The 16563-nt window shown below is 45.6% G+C and overlaps 1 protein-coding gene across 1 annotated transcript in view; it reads left to right on the top strand.

Moving 5' to 3' along the window:
- LOC103373512 (transcription factor SOX-5-like) overlaps positions 1 to 12991 on the top strand; it is a 25642-nt gene extending 12651 nt beyond the window's left edge. The window contains exons 2-4 of the mRNA XM_008303413.1: positions 2706 to 2901; positions 11356 to 11578; positions 12978 to 12991. Of these exons, the coding sequence (XP_008301635.1) occupies positions 2706 to 2901; positions 11356 to 11578; positions 12978 to 12991 (433 nt within the window). The remainder of the gene's footprint in view (positions 1 to 2705; positions 2902 to 11355; positions 11579 to 12977) is intronic.
- The last annotated feature ends 3572 nt before the right edge of the window (positions 12992 to 16563 follow it).

Below are 16563 nucleotides of genomic sequence, written 5' to 3'. Positions count from 1 at the left end.
AAGGGCTCAAATAAAAAATTTGATTTCAGCAGCAACGGTGTGGTTTTCCCAGACTTTGGAAGAAAAATCACTAATTATGACCTCTCGTCAACTTAATGCAACCTCATCTTGTTGTTTTTTTAAATCCTCGCAGACAGCCTCCAACCAGCACGCCACCCTCTGCCAAACTTTAAATGAAGTAGCCGGCGTAACCTGCACACCCCGCTGTGCCCAATTGTATAGTAATTCCACTTCAAAGACGGATACAAGAGTTGGGGGGTGTAGGGGGGGAAGAAGAAGGGATTTTATAGCCGGAGAGGAGCTGCGAACTGCCTCCTTCATTCATTCATTCAGACGCCCACCTCTGAGGAAGTAGTAGCAGCAGTGGAGGAGTTGTAGGGGGGCAAATGGGAAGAAGAAGAAGAAAACAATGATGACACAAGAGTGAAGTCCTCTCCCTCTATCTCAGGAGTTTTTATTATTTTGGACACCTGTGTTGTTTCACGCGTTAATGTGTAACCGCTCTTGTCTCTGGAGTCCATCTAGATATGTCAGCTACTGTGGTTAAATGCCGGGATGGTAAAACTGTAAAATTAAAATCCTCCGGGCCTTTTCAAAAGGTGCTTCTGTAAGCGGTTAAAAAAAAAAAAAAGACTTTGTGCATTATGGCCAAGCAAGAGGTTGGATACAAGGGGAGGTGTGTGTGTGTGTGTGAAACAAAAGGCCTTAGTGTGAGGGAGTGAAAGGAGGTAAAGTAAACAGGTAGTGATGAAGACAGAGCTGCAGTGTTCGGGCCTCTGTTCTATGTATGTTCTGTGCACATATGTGTGTGTGTGTGTGCAGTTTGTACAGCTGGGCCTGCAGCTTGCGTTGGATAGTGTTCACAGGTTCAGACGCACACGTACAGCTTTCTGCTCCAACATCATAAAAAAAGTCATTTTAATATCAGTGGGATTAAGCGTGCAGTTTTATCTCCTCAGTCTTTTGTCATCGAGGCAAATCTTCTCCCCTTTTTATGGCTGCAGTGTTTGCTGATAAACAGATAGAGAAATGAGTCGCAGATTCCTGTCGGTTTCAAGTGTTTGCTCGGCGCTCGCTGTCCGTTTATTGCAACAGCTGATTCAGTCGCTCTAACCTTGATTGAAGGAGGAGGGAGGGGGGGGAAGAAAAATTAAAAGAAATGGAGAGTTTGTGGCGCTGCAGAAGTTGGGGAAAAGCTACGCAGCAATTTTGCTTGAGATGAAACGAGACTGTGGCGCCTTTAAAAGCTCAGCGGAGTTGAAAGTGGTGCAAAGAAGTGACATTTTTTGCAAAATTCGGTTCAAATTACTAAACAACTTGCAAGATTTGTGGATTTCTGTTGCCAAATTCATCCAAAAACACAATTAAAGTGGAGTTTTTTTCCCTTTACTCGGGCTGAGTTTACTCGATTACTCCCCAACGCGCCGCACGTCTCCGCCGAGCCGCACTCCATGTTGTTTACCTTTCCACTGTCATAAGGTAAATAAGCGGCGAATTAGCGGCGGGGCTCCCACGAGGAACAATGCCAGATGTACGGTCCGGAGGAAAAATCCAATAGAGTCGAGAGTGCAATCAGTCTGGAGAACGGGGGGGCGAGAACTCGAGGTGCTGAAGGGGAGACGCGGGATAAAGACGCGAAGATGGAGGTGAACGTGTCAGAGGAGTCTGAGAGTCAGACGCCTGTTGCTTCTCTCACAGCTCCCTCCATCCACACCTCCATCCCTCCATTCCCCTCCGTGCGACTGAGCGTTAGCAGCCTATTACCCAGGGTCATAGTCGCAGTGGCTTCAAGGCTGACAAGTGCATCTGAAAGCACTCAGGCGATGCTGAGAACCACATTAAATTCTATTATTGCCACATAGTCACTGCATCCCTATTCAGCTGAAGTACAGGGAGGCAAATTTACCTTGTGAGAGACAGAGTTCACCTAATAGATGTGGCTTTATATCCTTTCCTTCTTTTCAAGGGGAACAAAGCCACGGTAACAAATGCAAACAGCGGGGCTGTCGCGTTGCTGCCTATTTTCCTTCCAGTTCCTCCATTGTCCAGAGGTTTTCATAAACACATATTATTGCCACTGTACGTACTGCTCTCACACACTCGCTCTCTCTCTCTCTTTTTTTTTTTATTTTTTATTTTTTCTCTCTCTCAATCTGTGTTTCTCTCTGAAAGCCTATTGTCAAGACGTGGTCATTTCCTCCCACAATGCCGGTGCAAGCGGGCTCCATTTGCAGTAATGGCCCCCGTCCCTTTTTTTTGGAAAACGTTGAATGGCCCCCATGGTAAACATACTGTAAGACCTGAGAGGGTGTTTGAAGGTCTGCCAAGAAGCTGGGTGCTCGCTAAAAAAAAAAAAAAAAGGAGGGATATTGTGGAGGAGATGCACTCCAAGAGCTGAGTGTAAAACAAAACAAAAAAAAAAGAGAGAAACTTGTCCAGGAAAAAACAGAGGAGAAGAGGAAGCTGGTGCAGGTTGAGGAGATGAATGGGATTTGGAAGGACTTAGATATATTTGTGGCATCGTGTTGCACGACAGCAAAAAAATTCAAAAGTTGCTCCAGGAGTTGATCCACAGGAACCTTCCCTTCGTATAACTCCAGTTGTCAACCTATTATATCATCTATTGAATATTGCTCACTCCTGTTTCTCCTTCTCTCTCTCTCTCTCTTGTCTTTCTATCTCCTGTTTTTTTTTTTTTTTTCCAGGATGTCTTCCAAGCGACCAGCCTCTCCATATGGGGGGACAGATGGAGAGGTAACCATGGCAACCAGCAGACAGCGAGTGGAGGATGAGGAGAGCGAAGGACTGGGTGGTGTCATCCACCTCCCCCTGGCCTCCTACTGCGGCAAGGTGTCCCCTCGCTCGCCCCCCAACCGCAACTTGGACAGCCCCCCCAACACGGTGAGGACAGGCTTTTCTTTTTTTTTTCTGTTTTGTTGTTGTCGTCATCGCTCGGTCTCACCTCGAGGGGTGAAAGCGCTCACCTCGAGGGCGACGGCGGCCTCGAGGGCGGATGAAGGGTCGGAGCAGGTTGGCGTTTTGGTTTGACCCGCTGTGGGTCGTGTTGCTGCTTCGGGATTTGCTAGAATGGTTTATTTTAGGAATTCTGTCCTTGATGGAAACTTTCAATGAAGATTCCAAAGTGAGGTTTTTCCCGACTGTTAGCTCTTTTTAACCGACTGCACCCGACTGACAGTGTTTGCATCTAAAATTTAGGTTTTCTGAGCATCGCAAAGGAAAAAAATGGCCATAAATCTGCTTATAAATGCGATAAGAACATTATAACTCCAGAACCTGCTTTAGGTTTTGCTTTTGCACCCAAGAGAATGGTCGCACGCCTTATTTGAGGACCTCATAGCTCTTTTTAACCAACCTTTTGCATCAAGAAGCCAAATTTTCTTGAAGTCACACATCAGTCTGTCACAAAGAGACGGCCATAAGACTTCTCCTCGTTAGAACTTGCTTTAGGATTTGCTTCTGAACCCCAAAGAACAGTCGAACATCATATTTGAGGAACTCTGTCCTCACCTTTCCATCGCTCGTAGCTCTTTTCAACCAACCCAACTGTCACCATTTACCTCATACATTTTACTGCCAAATCTGAACATACCAACACTTTCTAGATTCCTCGTGACCCTACGTTGGATGTCGGTCGCACAAAATGGCCAGAAACCTTCTTAGTGAAACTCCAGAACTTGCTTCAGGATTTGCGTCTGACCCCAACTGTGTGGTTGCATGTCTCATTTGAGGAACTCTCTACCAACTTCTCAATCACTCCTACGTCTTTTTTAATCTACTAATCTACTACTTCTTTCTCAAAGTCACAACTCGGACAAATTTAAACACGCGGATTCATTTTGGAATCCATTTGACCCTAAAGTTTATAACTCCAGAACTTGCTTCTGAACCTAAAAGCACGTCTTACTTAAAGAACTCTGTCCTCGATGGAAACTTTCTCCAAAAGGTTTCAGAGTAAACGTCCTCACTGTTGGTTCTTTTTAACCTCCTGCACCCAACATTTGCTTTGAAATAAACACAGTTTTCTTTAAGTCAGATCTGAACATGCTGACACCAAACAAGTTTCAGATCCCGTGTGACCCCGTGTTGGACGCACGTTGCTAAAAAGAAAAAAAATGGCGGTAAATCTACTTATCATAACTCCAGGAACATGCTGTCTGTCACGTTTCAAAGTGTCAAAGCAGTGCAGTGACGGTCGTCCGTCTGTTCACGGGTACATCGCAAACGTAAGGTGCTAATTGCTAATTCGGCTACGTTTTGGATGAATCCAGTTGCGTAGATTCCACGTGACCCTACATTTGATGTCCGTCGTTAAAGAAATGACTGCAGGATTTGGTTTAAAATCAACACTTTTCAAAATTTTCTTAGGTGTCAAAGTGATGCGGTGATAGTGGACTAAAAGTGCTAACCGCTAATTCGGCTACTTTTGGTTGACTCCACTTGTGCAGGATGGAAGCAAATAGAGTCTAAAGCTAGAACTTGTTTATGTTTACATGCCCCAAAGCATTATGGGAAGTTGAAGTAACATGATAACTCGCACTTGATGTGAATTTCTATCCTTGAAACGGTGACAGCGTCTTCTTCTCCATTTATAAAACATCAATATTAATATTTGCCCCGGGTTGGAAAGACATCCAGACAAAAAACTCAAACTGTTAACAATATTCTTCCATTATAACGGTCTTGAAAAATTGATGGCCGCTCCGAATTCATTCTGAAAATAACGATATAACCGGCTAAGGCACGTCCAATGAGCTACCTGTCTGCTCCTTTGGCTTGTGCCGCCTCCGTCATCGGCTCTGGCCTTCATCTTCATCTCTGGCTTTCTGCCCTTGGCTTCCTATAAAGCTGTCTGCTCGAGGTGGAAAGTGACCCCCGAGGGCACCAGACCCCAGATCAGATCGTGTTCACGGTTAATCCTGACCGTTTGTTTTTACAGTGGGACGGTCAGCGCTGACGTAAAAACTACGAACCCCTCCGTCTTTTGAACGCAGGCTGACTAAATGAGCTGGAAAAGCGGCTATAAATTACAACCTTTTGCTAGAAAAATGTTTTATATCCGCGGATGCATTCAGCTGGAAATTAACTTCCTTGACCTTGCGCGCTTGTCTGCTTCTGAAATGGGTCCATAAAGTAGTTTCAGGAACGAAACACGCTCAAAAATAATTAGAATTGTGTCGCTTTTACGGAATTTCCAAGCGAGTAAACAATTTTATTTTTGCATATTGAATGAAATGAAACGGAGTCTGGATGCGAAGCTCCCCTTTGACTCCGGTATGCTGTTTACTCCTCTTATGGCCGTCTTCACAATGAAGAAAGAAAAATAAGCGGATACTTGTTGGCTTGAAAAGAAACCTAAAAAAGGCAGAAATCGACTTTCTCTGCGAGTGGAGAAAAAAAAGCGGTTTGGAAAAACAACGAGGAGAGGTTCAAGGCTACTGTTTGGGTGCGCACGTGTTTTCGCTTCTTCTTTTTTTTTTATGCCACCAGCCGTCGCCTTGAGCCCATTTGATGCACAGTTGCGTGACTGCAAAAAAAGAAAAAAGAAAAAAGTGAGCCATTGGAGTGAGTCATTTTCTTGGGGATGAAGTGTGACATTGTGCAAGCGGCGCTCCAATGTATGGCTCCGTGTTTGTAAGTGCGTGTTTGTACAGCGGAATTGCATCTTTCTGTGTGATTCATGTTAAATATTGGTACAGGCCGGTGTGTGTGTGTGTGTGTTGTATACGGGGGGTTCTTACTGCAAACGTCTGCTCGCTGACATGCGTCGCTATATGTGCATTTTAAGGACGACTCTTGTTGTTTTTTTTCCTGCATGGAAGTCGTTCTGCACATGTTTACGGTGCATGTCGGGTACATGAGTGTGATTACTGTATAGGGTGTTGCTTCTTTTTTGTGCATGCTGCTAAACATTAGAGCTTCATCTGTTGAAGGATTTGGCCCTCACCTTGATAACACGCCCTGTCGCGGCGCCAGATAACGCCTGCCGACCTTTCCCCCTCCTCCTCCTCCTCCTCCTGCGTGCTGACAATAAACGCTCACATGCTGTAAAACAATGAAACAGTGCTTAGGAGCTGTAATGGAAAGCTAATTCTGTAATTAGCCCCGCTGATTAGCCTGCAGGCCCCTCCCACGGTGGACCCTGCGAGTGTGGCAGGTGCTGACTGTAAACCAAAGTCCTCGTCGCGCTCGCCGCCGGTTATCTGCTGGGGGACGCCGGTGAAAAGTTACAGCAGCGACGACAACAATGCTATATTGTAGCCTCCCGACGTGGAAAAATTCATGCGAAAATGTTCATTAGCGGGCAGGAACATGGGGCGATTGTTGACGTGTGATGTGTTGATGTGGATTATTAAACCAAGGGGGTGGGATTGGGGCTTATCCGGCTGCCTGCTTGGCATGTAGTAAGATGTGTGTTAAGTTTTTTTTTTTTCCTCTATTTGAGAGGAATTGGAGGGAGGGGAGGGGGTTAACAGTGCCAATCCCTTCACCGGCTGACTGTCAGTGGATGAAGAGTGAAGAGAAATTTACAACAAGGGAAGCGGGGGTCTCTCTCTCGCTCTCGCAGGGCAGTAAAAGGAAAAAAAAAAAGCTCATCGGTTGACTTGGAAGTGAGGCAGCAGGGGAGGAGGAGGGAGGAGGACGGGGGTGAGGCAAGATTACAGCTTTATCTTGTCATAGTAAATTAACACGGTGGCGGAGAAGCGCTCAGCCACACACTGACCTCTTCATTCCGCCTGCCTGTTCGGCTTTGGCTCGGCCGCTTTACCTGCAGCTGCACATTTAGGAGGGGAAAACAACAACAACAACAACAACAAAAAGGCCTGAAAAGGTGGTCGGATTATTCACTTTTATTTTATCTTTTTAACCAAAAAAAAAAAAAAAAGTCTTTATCCGGGCAGCTCATAATGGTTTGTAGTTTCGCTGTAAAAGGGGCTGTTTTCATTGGGAGTGACGCAAAGGTGCAACCCCTCATTGGCTCAGTTCAAATGCATGATGGGAAGGATTTTAGCTGTGGTTTCTCCTACCAGGACACTCCTTCCCCCCCCTTTCTTTTGCATCTTCTAATGTTTACGTTTGCAAGAAAATAATAATGTTTTCACATCAAGCATCTTCTCTCATCAACGTGTTAATGGACAAACACTAATTATTTCATTAACAGGCGAGACGCACGCTATAAAAACTATAAAGATATTTCATCGAGCGTTTATTCGTTTTTTCCCTCCGTCTTCCCCTCCATTTTTTTTTTTTTTTTTTTGTGGTGTGTGCAATTTGTATGTGTGATTATGTGTGTGTGTGTGTGTGTGTTCATGTGAATTTGACAGATTTAACACAGTCATTGAGCAGTCTTGAGACACAGTGGTCACACTTAATTTCTCATGCCAGTGATGCACTAATGAATCAACACACGCTCGCCTGTCAACAGTGAGGGGTCGTGGTAAAATATACTGTCATACATTTTAGCCAAACTGCTATTTAAAATACGGCAAAATACAGCTGCGTGTTTTTAAGATAAGGGAAGGGGGCAAGTGTGTAATTCCTGGACAATGACTTAAATAGACAATTAACATTTCCTAATGGTGTTTTTTTTTTTAAAATTCTGAATAATTATCTATGTGCCACAGTCTTCTTTTTTTTTTTTAAAATCTGTGGGTCAAAATTTTGGAACGCATGCAGCAAAGAAGGAAGTATTGTGCTCCGGCTTGTCCCAGCCTGAGGGACCCCCGAGTCAAAACTGACAGTGTCTGTGTTTAGCCATGGCATGTAAAGGGATTTGCTCGCGAGTGTGTGTGCGTCTTGGCAGTGCGCGGTAAAAGTGTATATGGCGGCGAGATTGGCAGCTCTGGCGCTCGAGCTGAGTCTCGCCCCCCTGCAGGAGCGATCAGTGACATTCTCCTGGTGTGTATTTGTGTGCATGTATTTTAGTTTGAGCAGCTGTTTCCAGTTTTTCTTCCTACTTGCCACATTGTCCATGCCTTGATCCGCAGCGACGCGCCAAGCATCAAATATTGTTTTTTTACACCTTGCACAGCCCGAGACATGTCAGGCTATGGCGCAGGGAAAAAAAAAAAAAAAGAGAGAGGGAGAGTTTCCTCTTCAGTCGGGCAAACAGAGAGAGAGAGAGGGAGGAAGGGAAGAAGAAGAAGAAAAAGGAGAGAACATGAACAGCGGCATCTGTGCTTGGCTGTAGGAAAAAAAAAAATAGCATTTGGGGCTTTTTTTTTTTTTTTTTTTGGCAAGAGTTAAGTGTTTTTAAACCAACCTCCCCTCACAGATGAGCTTAAGAAGACAAAAGTTGTTTAATTCGGTTCCATTGCAGAGGCAGTAAAAGGATAAAGAGAGTGAGGCGCAATTTTTACTTTGTTCCAGTCATTTGGAAGAGAATTGACATCTGCAAACTAAAGGCAGAACCGCCCACACTTAGCCAGCCTTGCCACATCCAGCGCGTATAAATACATATATATATGCAGACGCTCATATTTTTTTTATTTATTTATGTTTTTTTTTTTACGAGCACACACACACACACCTACGGGCGATCGGGGTGTCACACATGTATGGCAAAAAAAAAATAAAAAATGGCTCGCACACATGCACCGAGAGACGAGGGCATGAGCAGTTTACAGTAGCCAGAATTTTTCTGTTTGTACTCATGAATAAATGCATGTTGATGAGAGAGGGGAGAAGAGGAGGAAGGGGGGGAAAAGTTTTGCGACCTGCGTTACTACAGGAAGCGTGAGTGACACCGGTTTACAATAGTTTTATTTGATCCCTGGACTTTGGATTAGAGAGGTTTGATCGGAGGAAGAAGAAGATTTAAGTTGCCTTCGGGATAAAAGTCTGTCTGTCTGACTTCACACATAAATAATGTCACGGGGCCCTTCTAATGTACGAGGTCTTTGAAGACGCTTCCCTGCTAATTCCCTCTGATTGGGAAATGACCTTCATTGTTGGACGCAGCCAGATGACATCTCGCTGGCAGCTTTTCTGCAAAGAGATCCTCCAACTCCATCCATCCTCCCCCCCTCTTGCTTCCCCTCTTCTCTCCTCTCTCTCTCTCTCTTCATCTCCCTCCCATATTCTTGTTCTGTTTGTTTTGTTTGCACGACATCTTTCTCGAAAGAAAGAGTGCGGCTGTTTTAAGTAGGCGCTGGATTAGATAAATGGGATGTGACAGGTGTGACCGCTGCCTTCAAGACGCCTTGCCTTTCCCTTCTTGCTCCTCCGTCGTGGATCTCTCTGTCAACTCTCTCTCTCGTTTTCCTCTAATAACATCGCTTCCCTCTTTCTTTCTTGCTTTTTTTTAATTTTATTTTTTGGGATTTCTTTCTTTGACTTTTTTTTTTTTTTTTAAGAAACACGCTTCTTCTTCTTCCTTTTTCTGTCTCGTCGCATTTGCATGTCGGCGCCTGATGCAACTCGTAAATCACAAAAATCCGCTCGTTTTTTTTTTTTTTTGAAGTCTTGAGATTTCCCTAATCTGGAGAAAGGGTGAGGGGAAGAAGAAAGGAAAGGAAGGGAGGAAGGAAGGAAGCGATAAAGGAGGAGGGGAGAGAAAAAAAAAAGCCACTTGGTCAGGTGGTGAGAGGAGAAGAGTGAAGCCTTTTAGAGGCTTTCAGATCACAAGACAACTTCTGTTCGCCGCAATGTTAACAGCCTCATCACCCCACATTGTATAGAGATATATTTATATATATGTGCAACTGTTCCAGCCTCATCATCGCTGTCACAATCTGTCCCTCTGGTACAATGCATGCGCAAGAATGCCAAGGAAAGAATTAGTGAATTATTGAGCGTGCTGACTTATTCAGAGAGAGAGAGAGCCGGTGAAGTGTCGAAAATGCCAAGTGATAATGGTCCGCTGTACCTCTCATATAGTGTTTGACCACCGACAATGAAAGCATCCTCAATATTGAGTATCTCAGCGGAAACACAGTGGGGGGAGGGAAGGAAAAGAAAAAAATTTGTCCGCTCAAATGGCTCATTTTGGAGTCGTCTGGTGCGGAGATGACTTCACGGTGGACTGTGATCTCGGTATTAAGTTCCACTTCCACCGGCGGCCTGCGAGTTAATGATTAGAGAGCCACCTCTGGCTTAATACGCCACAATGGCATTAATACGGCTGGAATGTCCCCGTGCGAACGCCCACGCGCAAGCAGATACAGTATGTGTGCCACTGTCCCAGGTGGCATGCCCCATACTGTAGTGAGATTAGCCAAAGATTAACCCTGTGGACCATTGACCCTCCCGTCTGCAGAGGAGCTGAGCCGCTCGGCCGGCCGGGCCCGATTGTGTCTGTAATTGAACGGCGCGCACCTGAGTTCACGCCGGTTAACGCGCTGGCATGTGTGCGGCCAGGTCGTGTTCTCGAAAAAGCCGCCGGCGTTCCTCCCCGTCTCACTGTCACTGTTAATTGGGCTGAGCCAGCGTTAGGTCTCGTAATGCCGGCTGAAGAAACAAACACAGGTTTTATTTGTACACGGATTAAGACGCTAAAAGTTACTTACCGCTCAGCTGCCGGCCGCTTCCAACTTGGGTTACTCGTCGGAAAAAGGAGAACAATAAATTAAACAAACGCAGCGCTAAGCGGGATTGTTGTCTGCAAAAAGTGACCCGAACAAACTCAAAGGTGTTAAAGGCTGTAAACTTTAGACACAGCGGGATGATTATTCCCCACGACAGCTTGGCAGAGGAGCCCCACTTTAAAGCTGTATACATTATATTTTGTTGCCGTCATGCTCTAGTCTTTTTTTAGTCCTTTTATAAGTTTATGGAAATGATTTGACATAGCTCCAGAGCTTTGTTTTTTCAAAAGGAGTGCATTTTTTTTGTGTGTGTATATGTGTGTTTGTGTTGCGAGTTGCATCCTCAGCATTAATTGTCATGAATCTCGAGACAAAAAAGTAGAAAGGCTGAAAAACTTGGGCTCGGGATTTGGTGCGGCGGCGTTGGACGTCCCTCAAAGCGAGCCATCGAAAGGGCTTTGTAATGAAGAGTTAACGTTGACACTTAAGAGTGTTGCGGAGTCTTTTTTTTGCCGCTGTTTCATGTGCCGCTTCTGTCAAGTACCTCCAAGTCAGTCAAATGCAGATTCCAGAGGACGCGAGAAGGAAAGAAGAAGAAGAAGAAGAAGAAGTATGCCCTGACTTGAGATAACTGGCCGGGGATGAAAGTTGCTGCATCGGGCTATAAGAAGGGGAGATGGAGAGAATAAAGGGAGAAAAGAGTAGCAAAGAAGCTCGGAGATAATGAGCCAGCTCCTCCCAGATCTTCGCGTTTCTTCTTCTTCCGCACTGAGATAATTTCTGAAACTTAATAATTTCCTCTTGTTTCCAGGAGCACGACGGCACCAAGGGGAGCTCGCTGAGTCCTTACCCCCAGCACAATGCTACCTCACCGGGCAAAGAGGAGGGCGGAGGCGGCGGGCGGCCCTGCAGCGACGGGGGCTCGGCCGCCGGCACCCTGGGAACCCCGGAGAGACGCAAGGGCAGCCTGGCCGACGTGGTGGACACACTGAAGCAGCGCAAGATGGAGGAGCTGATCAAAAACGAGCCAGAAGGTCAGTGAGGAGGCCAGATGTGCGAGTCCGTCTCTCTGGCTCGGCGCCACGCTCTTCTTTTTATTGCGCTCCTCTTCTTTTCTGTCGTTCTTTCTGTCTTGTTTCCTCTACGGCTCTCTCACGCTTTCCCTCTGTTATGAACCCACACACATTCAGATGAGAGGCGAGCCTTTGTTTTTTCCAGCACGCAGACAGACAGCATCAGCTGCTCGGGCCTATTGTCCACCATGCTTTGCATATTTATCACAACCTGACAAATGAGATGTGTGCGCAAGTGTTCGTGTGTGTGTGCAGCGGGTGTGTGAAAAGCCTGCGAACATACTTGGGTGTATTAACAACTCTCCAAATGTTTCCCCCAGCTTTAATTTCAAGAAAACGCTCACATTAAAGGCGCCTTTCAGCCCAATAAGAAGTGCAACCTCTCCCCGAGCCCCCTGATAAAGATTTCACACACTGTCGAGGAAGCCAAGCCGGAGTCTTGCCCAGGGGCCTACATAGCTTAGCTCGATTAGCCCCCACATTTCATTCTCAGATTTAGCCTGGGGCTAGCAGTTGGAGTCAAGAAAAGAGATAAAATTAGCCCTTGGCCAATGCTAATTTCCACTGGGCATATAAATGGGGGCTTAAGTCACTATGAAATGCATGTAATAGTGATAATGTGATACGGATATCGCTAGCAGGTGTCCATCTCCTTTTGGAAGATGGGATAATATAAATAACGTGGTGCTTTATTGGTGGGGGATTCTTTTGCGTTGGAAGTCGGTGACAGCTTGAAAACAGGTTCCTCTCTGGTGCTTAACCCTCTGAACCCTGAGCACTTTCTGGGCGTTTTTTTTTTACTTTGGGGGCGTTTTTCCACTGCAATAATAAAGTCCTGCACCTCTACGGTACTTGCACAACCATTGAGAGAACTCAGTAGCAAGTTTATAATGTCATAAAGCACTAAAAAGGTTGAATTTCTTTGATTATTTATTGTACAAAACTACACACAAGTGTTACCAATACAGGAGAAGAATGGCGGCATACAATCTCCAAAAAGTCCCTGAATTTTTGTCACGTCACTGTTGCTTGCAGCTGAGTCATGAATGGCTTCACAGATGCACCAAGGAGAGCAAAATTTTTAGCTTTTTACAGAATCTGTTTAGTGCAAACGCTTTATTTTTTGGCAATTTCTCAATCGAAACATGTAGAATAAAATCACAAGTTAGAATAGAATAGAATGCCTTTAATGTCATTATACACATGTACAATGAGATTAAGAGTTTAAGCTGAGTTGATTTTCACAACAAAACCGAAAGCCAACAGAAAGTCCTGAAGATTCTTTCTGTTTTTTTTTATAGTTTTTTATTAGTTCCTGTCTCTGAATGCGTCTCTTTCTAACCCGATGGTGTGTTTTCAGGGTTCAGAGGGTGAAGCAATGCATCTTAGAGTTCTTTAGAGATCCAGAAAACACCTGAAACATAATAAAAAACTGCTTTTTTTCGGGGAGGTGGTGCATTTATTCCCTTACTCTGCACCAGTCGCCCACACCTGCCTGCCAACCCTCCTGAGATAACTCCAGGTGGGACCCAACTCGGGTCAAGCCTCACTTCCTCACAACCAAGTGGTCCTCGCCAAGACCTGTAAAGCAGAAAACAACCATCGGATCAGATCTTTCTTTTCTTTTCTTTTTTTTTTCTCTCCTTCCAAATCCGCCGCTGCAGAGTTTTTGTATTCAAACATCCCCCAGAAAGGCGCAGAACTCGAGGCCGAGTGACACCCTGCCCGAAGAGGTGAAAGAACAGCACAGCCAGCGCGTTGTGTATTTGCCTTTAAGTGTAGGTGCGTTTTATGTGTTTGCGTTCCCCCCCTCCGGCACATCAACAGGCTTTCATTTCAAGCTGCGATGTGCTAACCTTATTTTCCAGGCTTTTCTGTAAGGCTTTTTTTTTCAAAGCAGCCGAGACTGCTGGTCAGCTCTCGCCGTCTGGTTGTTTTTATTCCAGTCGATAGAGGAGGCCTGTTGTGGCACATTTTACAAAAAAGGAAAAAAAAAAACTGGACTGTTTGTCGAGCCGAGCTGTAATTGAGGTGTGTTTTGGGTTGTTCGCTGCTTCGCTGGACCTCATGAACCGGCTGCACAGGAAAAAAAAAACAACAATAATGGATCTTTATGAGTCAGCCAGCACTGAGAGAGAGAGAGAGAGAGAGATGGGGGAGGAAGAGGGAGGGAAAGACAGGAGGTAAAAAGGGGAAGGAAAAGTGAAGGAGAGAAAGAGCAGTGTCTTCACAGACCCCATTAGCACAGTGCCACAGTGGTGCAGCATCCAAACCAACCCGGAGCATTATCTGCCCTTACGCTTAAATGAAACGCGCTAACAAAAGGCCTGAGCGCCTCCAGACCCGAAAAAAAAAGCCAAGCAAGAGAGAGAGAGAGAAAAGAAAAGAGGAAGAAAAGGGAAGATGAAGAGAGGCAGAGGGAAATGGAGAGTGGTGGGGAAGGGGAGGGCACGACGAGGGGGCAGTATTGAACGCGAGATAGAAATCCCTTTTTTCTGTGCCCGGCTAAGCTATTGTTTGGCTGTGTGGCTCACAAAGGCCATTAGCAGCAAACAGCAGGTTGGGATGAAAATTTAATGAAGGCTTTAATCATTATGAAAGGCCTGGAATATTACTGCTCCCTCTCTCTCTCTCTCTCTCTCTTTTACACTCGGGCTTGGATCAATGATACTCGCGCTCAAAGTGTAGGAACATTAACACCGGGAGGGATGCGAACAAGGGGCGCCAAAGACACGAAATGGGTCAGAAAACGATAAACATCTCGGAAAATAAAAAAAAAAAAATTATCGAAAAGGCAGGGCCCCGAGCGAAGACGTCTCGTAGGCACATAGCGCCGAGGAACTTTTCTGTGGCTAGCGTTGCTCTACTTAGGCGTCAGATGAATGGAGAGCGGCGGATACTGGGTCAACGTGTGTGCGGTTAAAGCCTCTGGGAGCATGTATGCTTGTGTATTTGCATATGCATTTGTGGTTGAATGTAGTGGGGACACGCATGTAAGAGTGTGTGTGTTTGTAGCCCCTTAATAAATGACTCGCCCGTGCTGTCCCCCATGGCCTGGCCGCTCTCCTTGCTCCCTCCATTCATCTCCTGTCCTTACTCCACCGGCCACCTGCTACCCGGCACATATACGTTGCACGCCTGTGTGTTGTTTTTTTTTTTTTAAATAAATTCTTCAGGAGAGGAGGATGCATGCTTGTCTGGCCGGTTCGTGCTGGAGTGCGTCGCATGTGTCATTACGTGGACTAATGAGAGCAGAGTGCAGAGCGTCGCGGGAGGCGAAGGGGTCGAGAGGAGAGCCGGCGCTGAACCCCCCTCCGCCCCGAGAGGGTTGTCGTATACACACCGCTGTGCAGTACGAAAACACACGCTCACACCTGGACCGGCCATTTAAACCCACGCGACCTCGGCGCCACGGAGCAGGGCCCAGTGATAATCTATTCTGTGGGTGACACCTGAGAGATGCCTCCTCCATAGGTCGATGGATAAACGGACGTATAGCTAGATGGATAGATAGATGGATTTTTATGCGCAAGCCAAAAAGAGAAGAAAAATTAGGGGAATTAAGAGGAGGAGAAACATCACTAAATGGGGCACAGATGTTCGTGGCGGCCCCTGGAGTGGTGCCTCCACTGCCCTGGACTTTCACCAGACACTCAGCCTCATTCCTCCTCTTCTCTTCCTCCTCTTCTCGTCTCTCTTCTCTTCTCTCCTCGTCTCGCTACATGGCAGCTTCGACTGTAAGTGGCTCACGCATTAAGTGCCAGCTGAGCTCCATCTCTGGACCCGTCTGTTGACCCTCTGCTACCCAGCCACAGCTACCCGTCGCTGGGGCGCTCCGCCGCCTCTGGGACTTTTTATGTTTTCTTTCTTTTTAGTTATAGCCTCAGCTGGAACCGGGAATAAACAAAGGTTTCTCGGCAGCAACTCTGTGTGTGTGTTGGAGGGAAGCTACTGTACGGATTTTTAATTGTTTTTAGCTGAAGAAACCTTTAGGGGTTGTACCGTTAACCCTCTGCATTCCAGTTTATGGACGTTTTTTGCGTTACATTCTGACTCATGCACCTCGATGGGAACAGCACACCCAAGACTAGAAGTAGAGAGAACTTCTCCTGAGCAGCATGACACAGATTTAGTGCAACGAATCTTAAAAACAGACTTCAAAAGTTGAATTTTCTTGATTTATTTATCTATCTTAGAAAAACAGGTGCTACCAATACTGGAAAAAAGTGGTGTCTGTACATGCTATAGGTATTTTACTTACATTTTTAATTCGATTCAATACTTGTCTCCTCTCTGCAGCCTGCAGTTCAATGTAGTTCAATCAAAAAGTTCCCACATTTTCGTCACCTGACTGTCGGTCACAGCTCAGTCACTAATGGCTTCAAAGTTGGGCCATGAAGTGAAGAATTTTTAATTTTTTACAAACCTTGGTTGAAGTAAATGGGTGATTTATGGCCAATTTTAACACGATATATGTACAAAAATGAAGTAATTTTGATAAAATATCACAATTCTAAGCTTATTTGTGCTAAATTTTCCTGAAGATGCTGCATGTGGCGCGTGATTGGTTCAAGGACGATTTACGAGTTGAGAAAACAGAGAATTTTTCTGCTTTTCTGTCTCCGATAAATGGTTTTTTAAAAATAGCAAGCTTTTCAACCTTGTCGACACATTTCTGAGGGTCAGAGGTTCAATAAAAACCTTTCTTTACACCGAAACAAGAAGCTGGAAATTCTCAAGAAAATGCAAAAAATTACAGCCGCTGCTATAAATGACAGCAATAACTCTGCGCTGAGCTCCATCGTCGCTTCTGTCTCCCGGCGGTCATGTTGTCAGGGTCAGCAAATCCCAATATTCTCGTTGTTTCCCGGAGCCCCGGGGTCAAACCCTTGCCATCGTACTTTATCGCCTTGATTCGGGAGCACGTGCGGAGAAACAAGAGACAC

The sequence above is a fragment of the Stegastes partitus genome, unplaced genomic scaffold (genome assembly GCF_000690725.1).
Source record: "Stegastes partitus isolate 25-593 unplaced genomic scaffold, Stegastes_partitus-1.0.2 Scaffold2001, whole genome shotgun sequence".
Taxonomy (NCBI): Eukaryota; Metazoa; Chordata; class Actinopteri; family Pomacentridae; genus Stegastes; species Stegastes partitus.
Note: the sequence above shows the minus strand (reverse complement) of the source record. Positions and strands in the feature narration are given on the sequence as shown.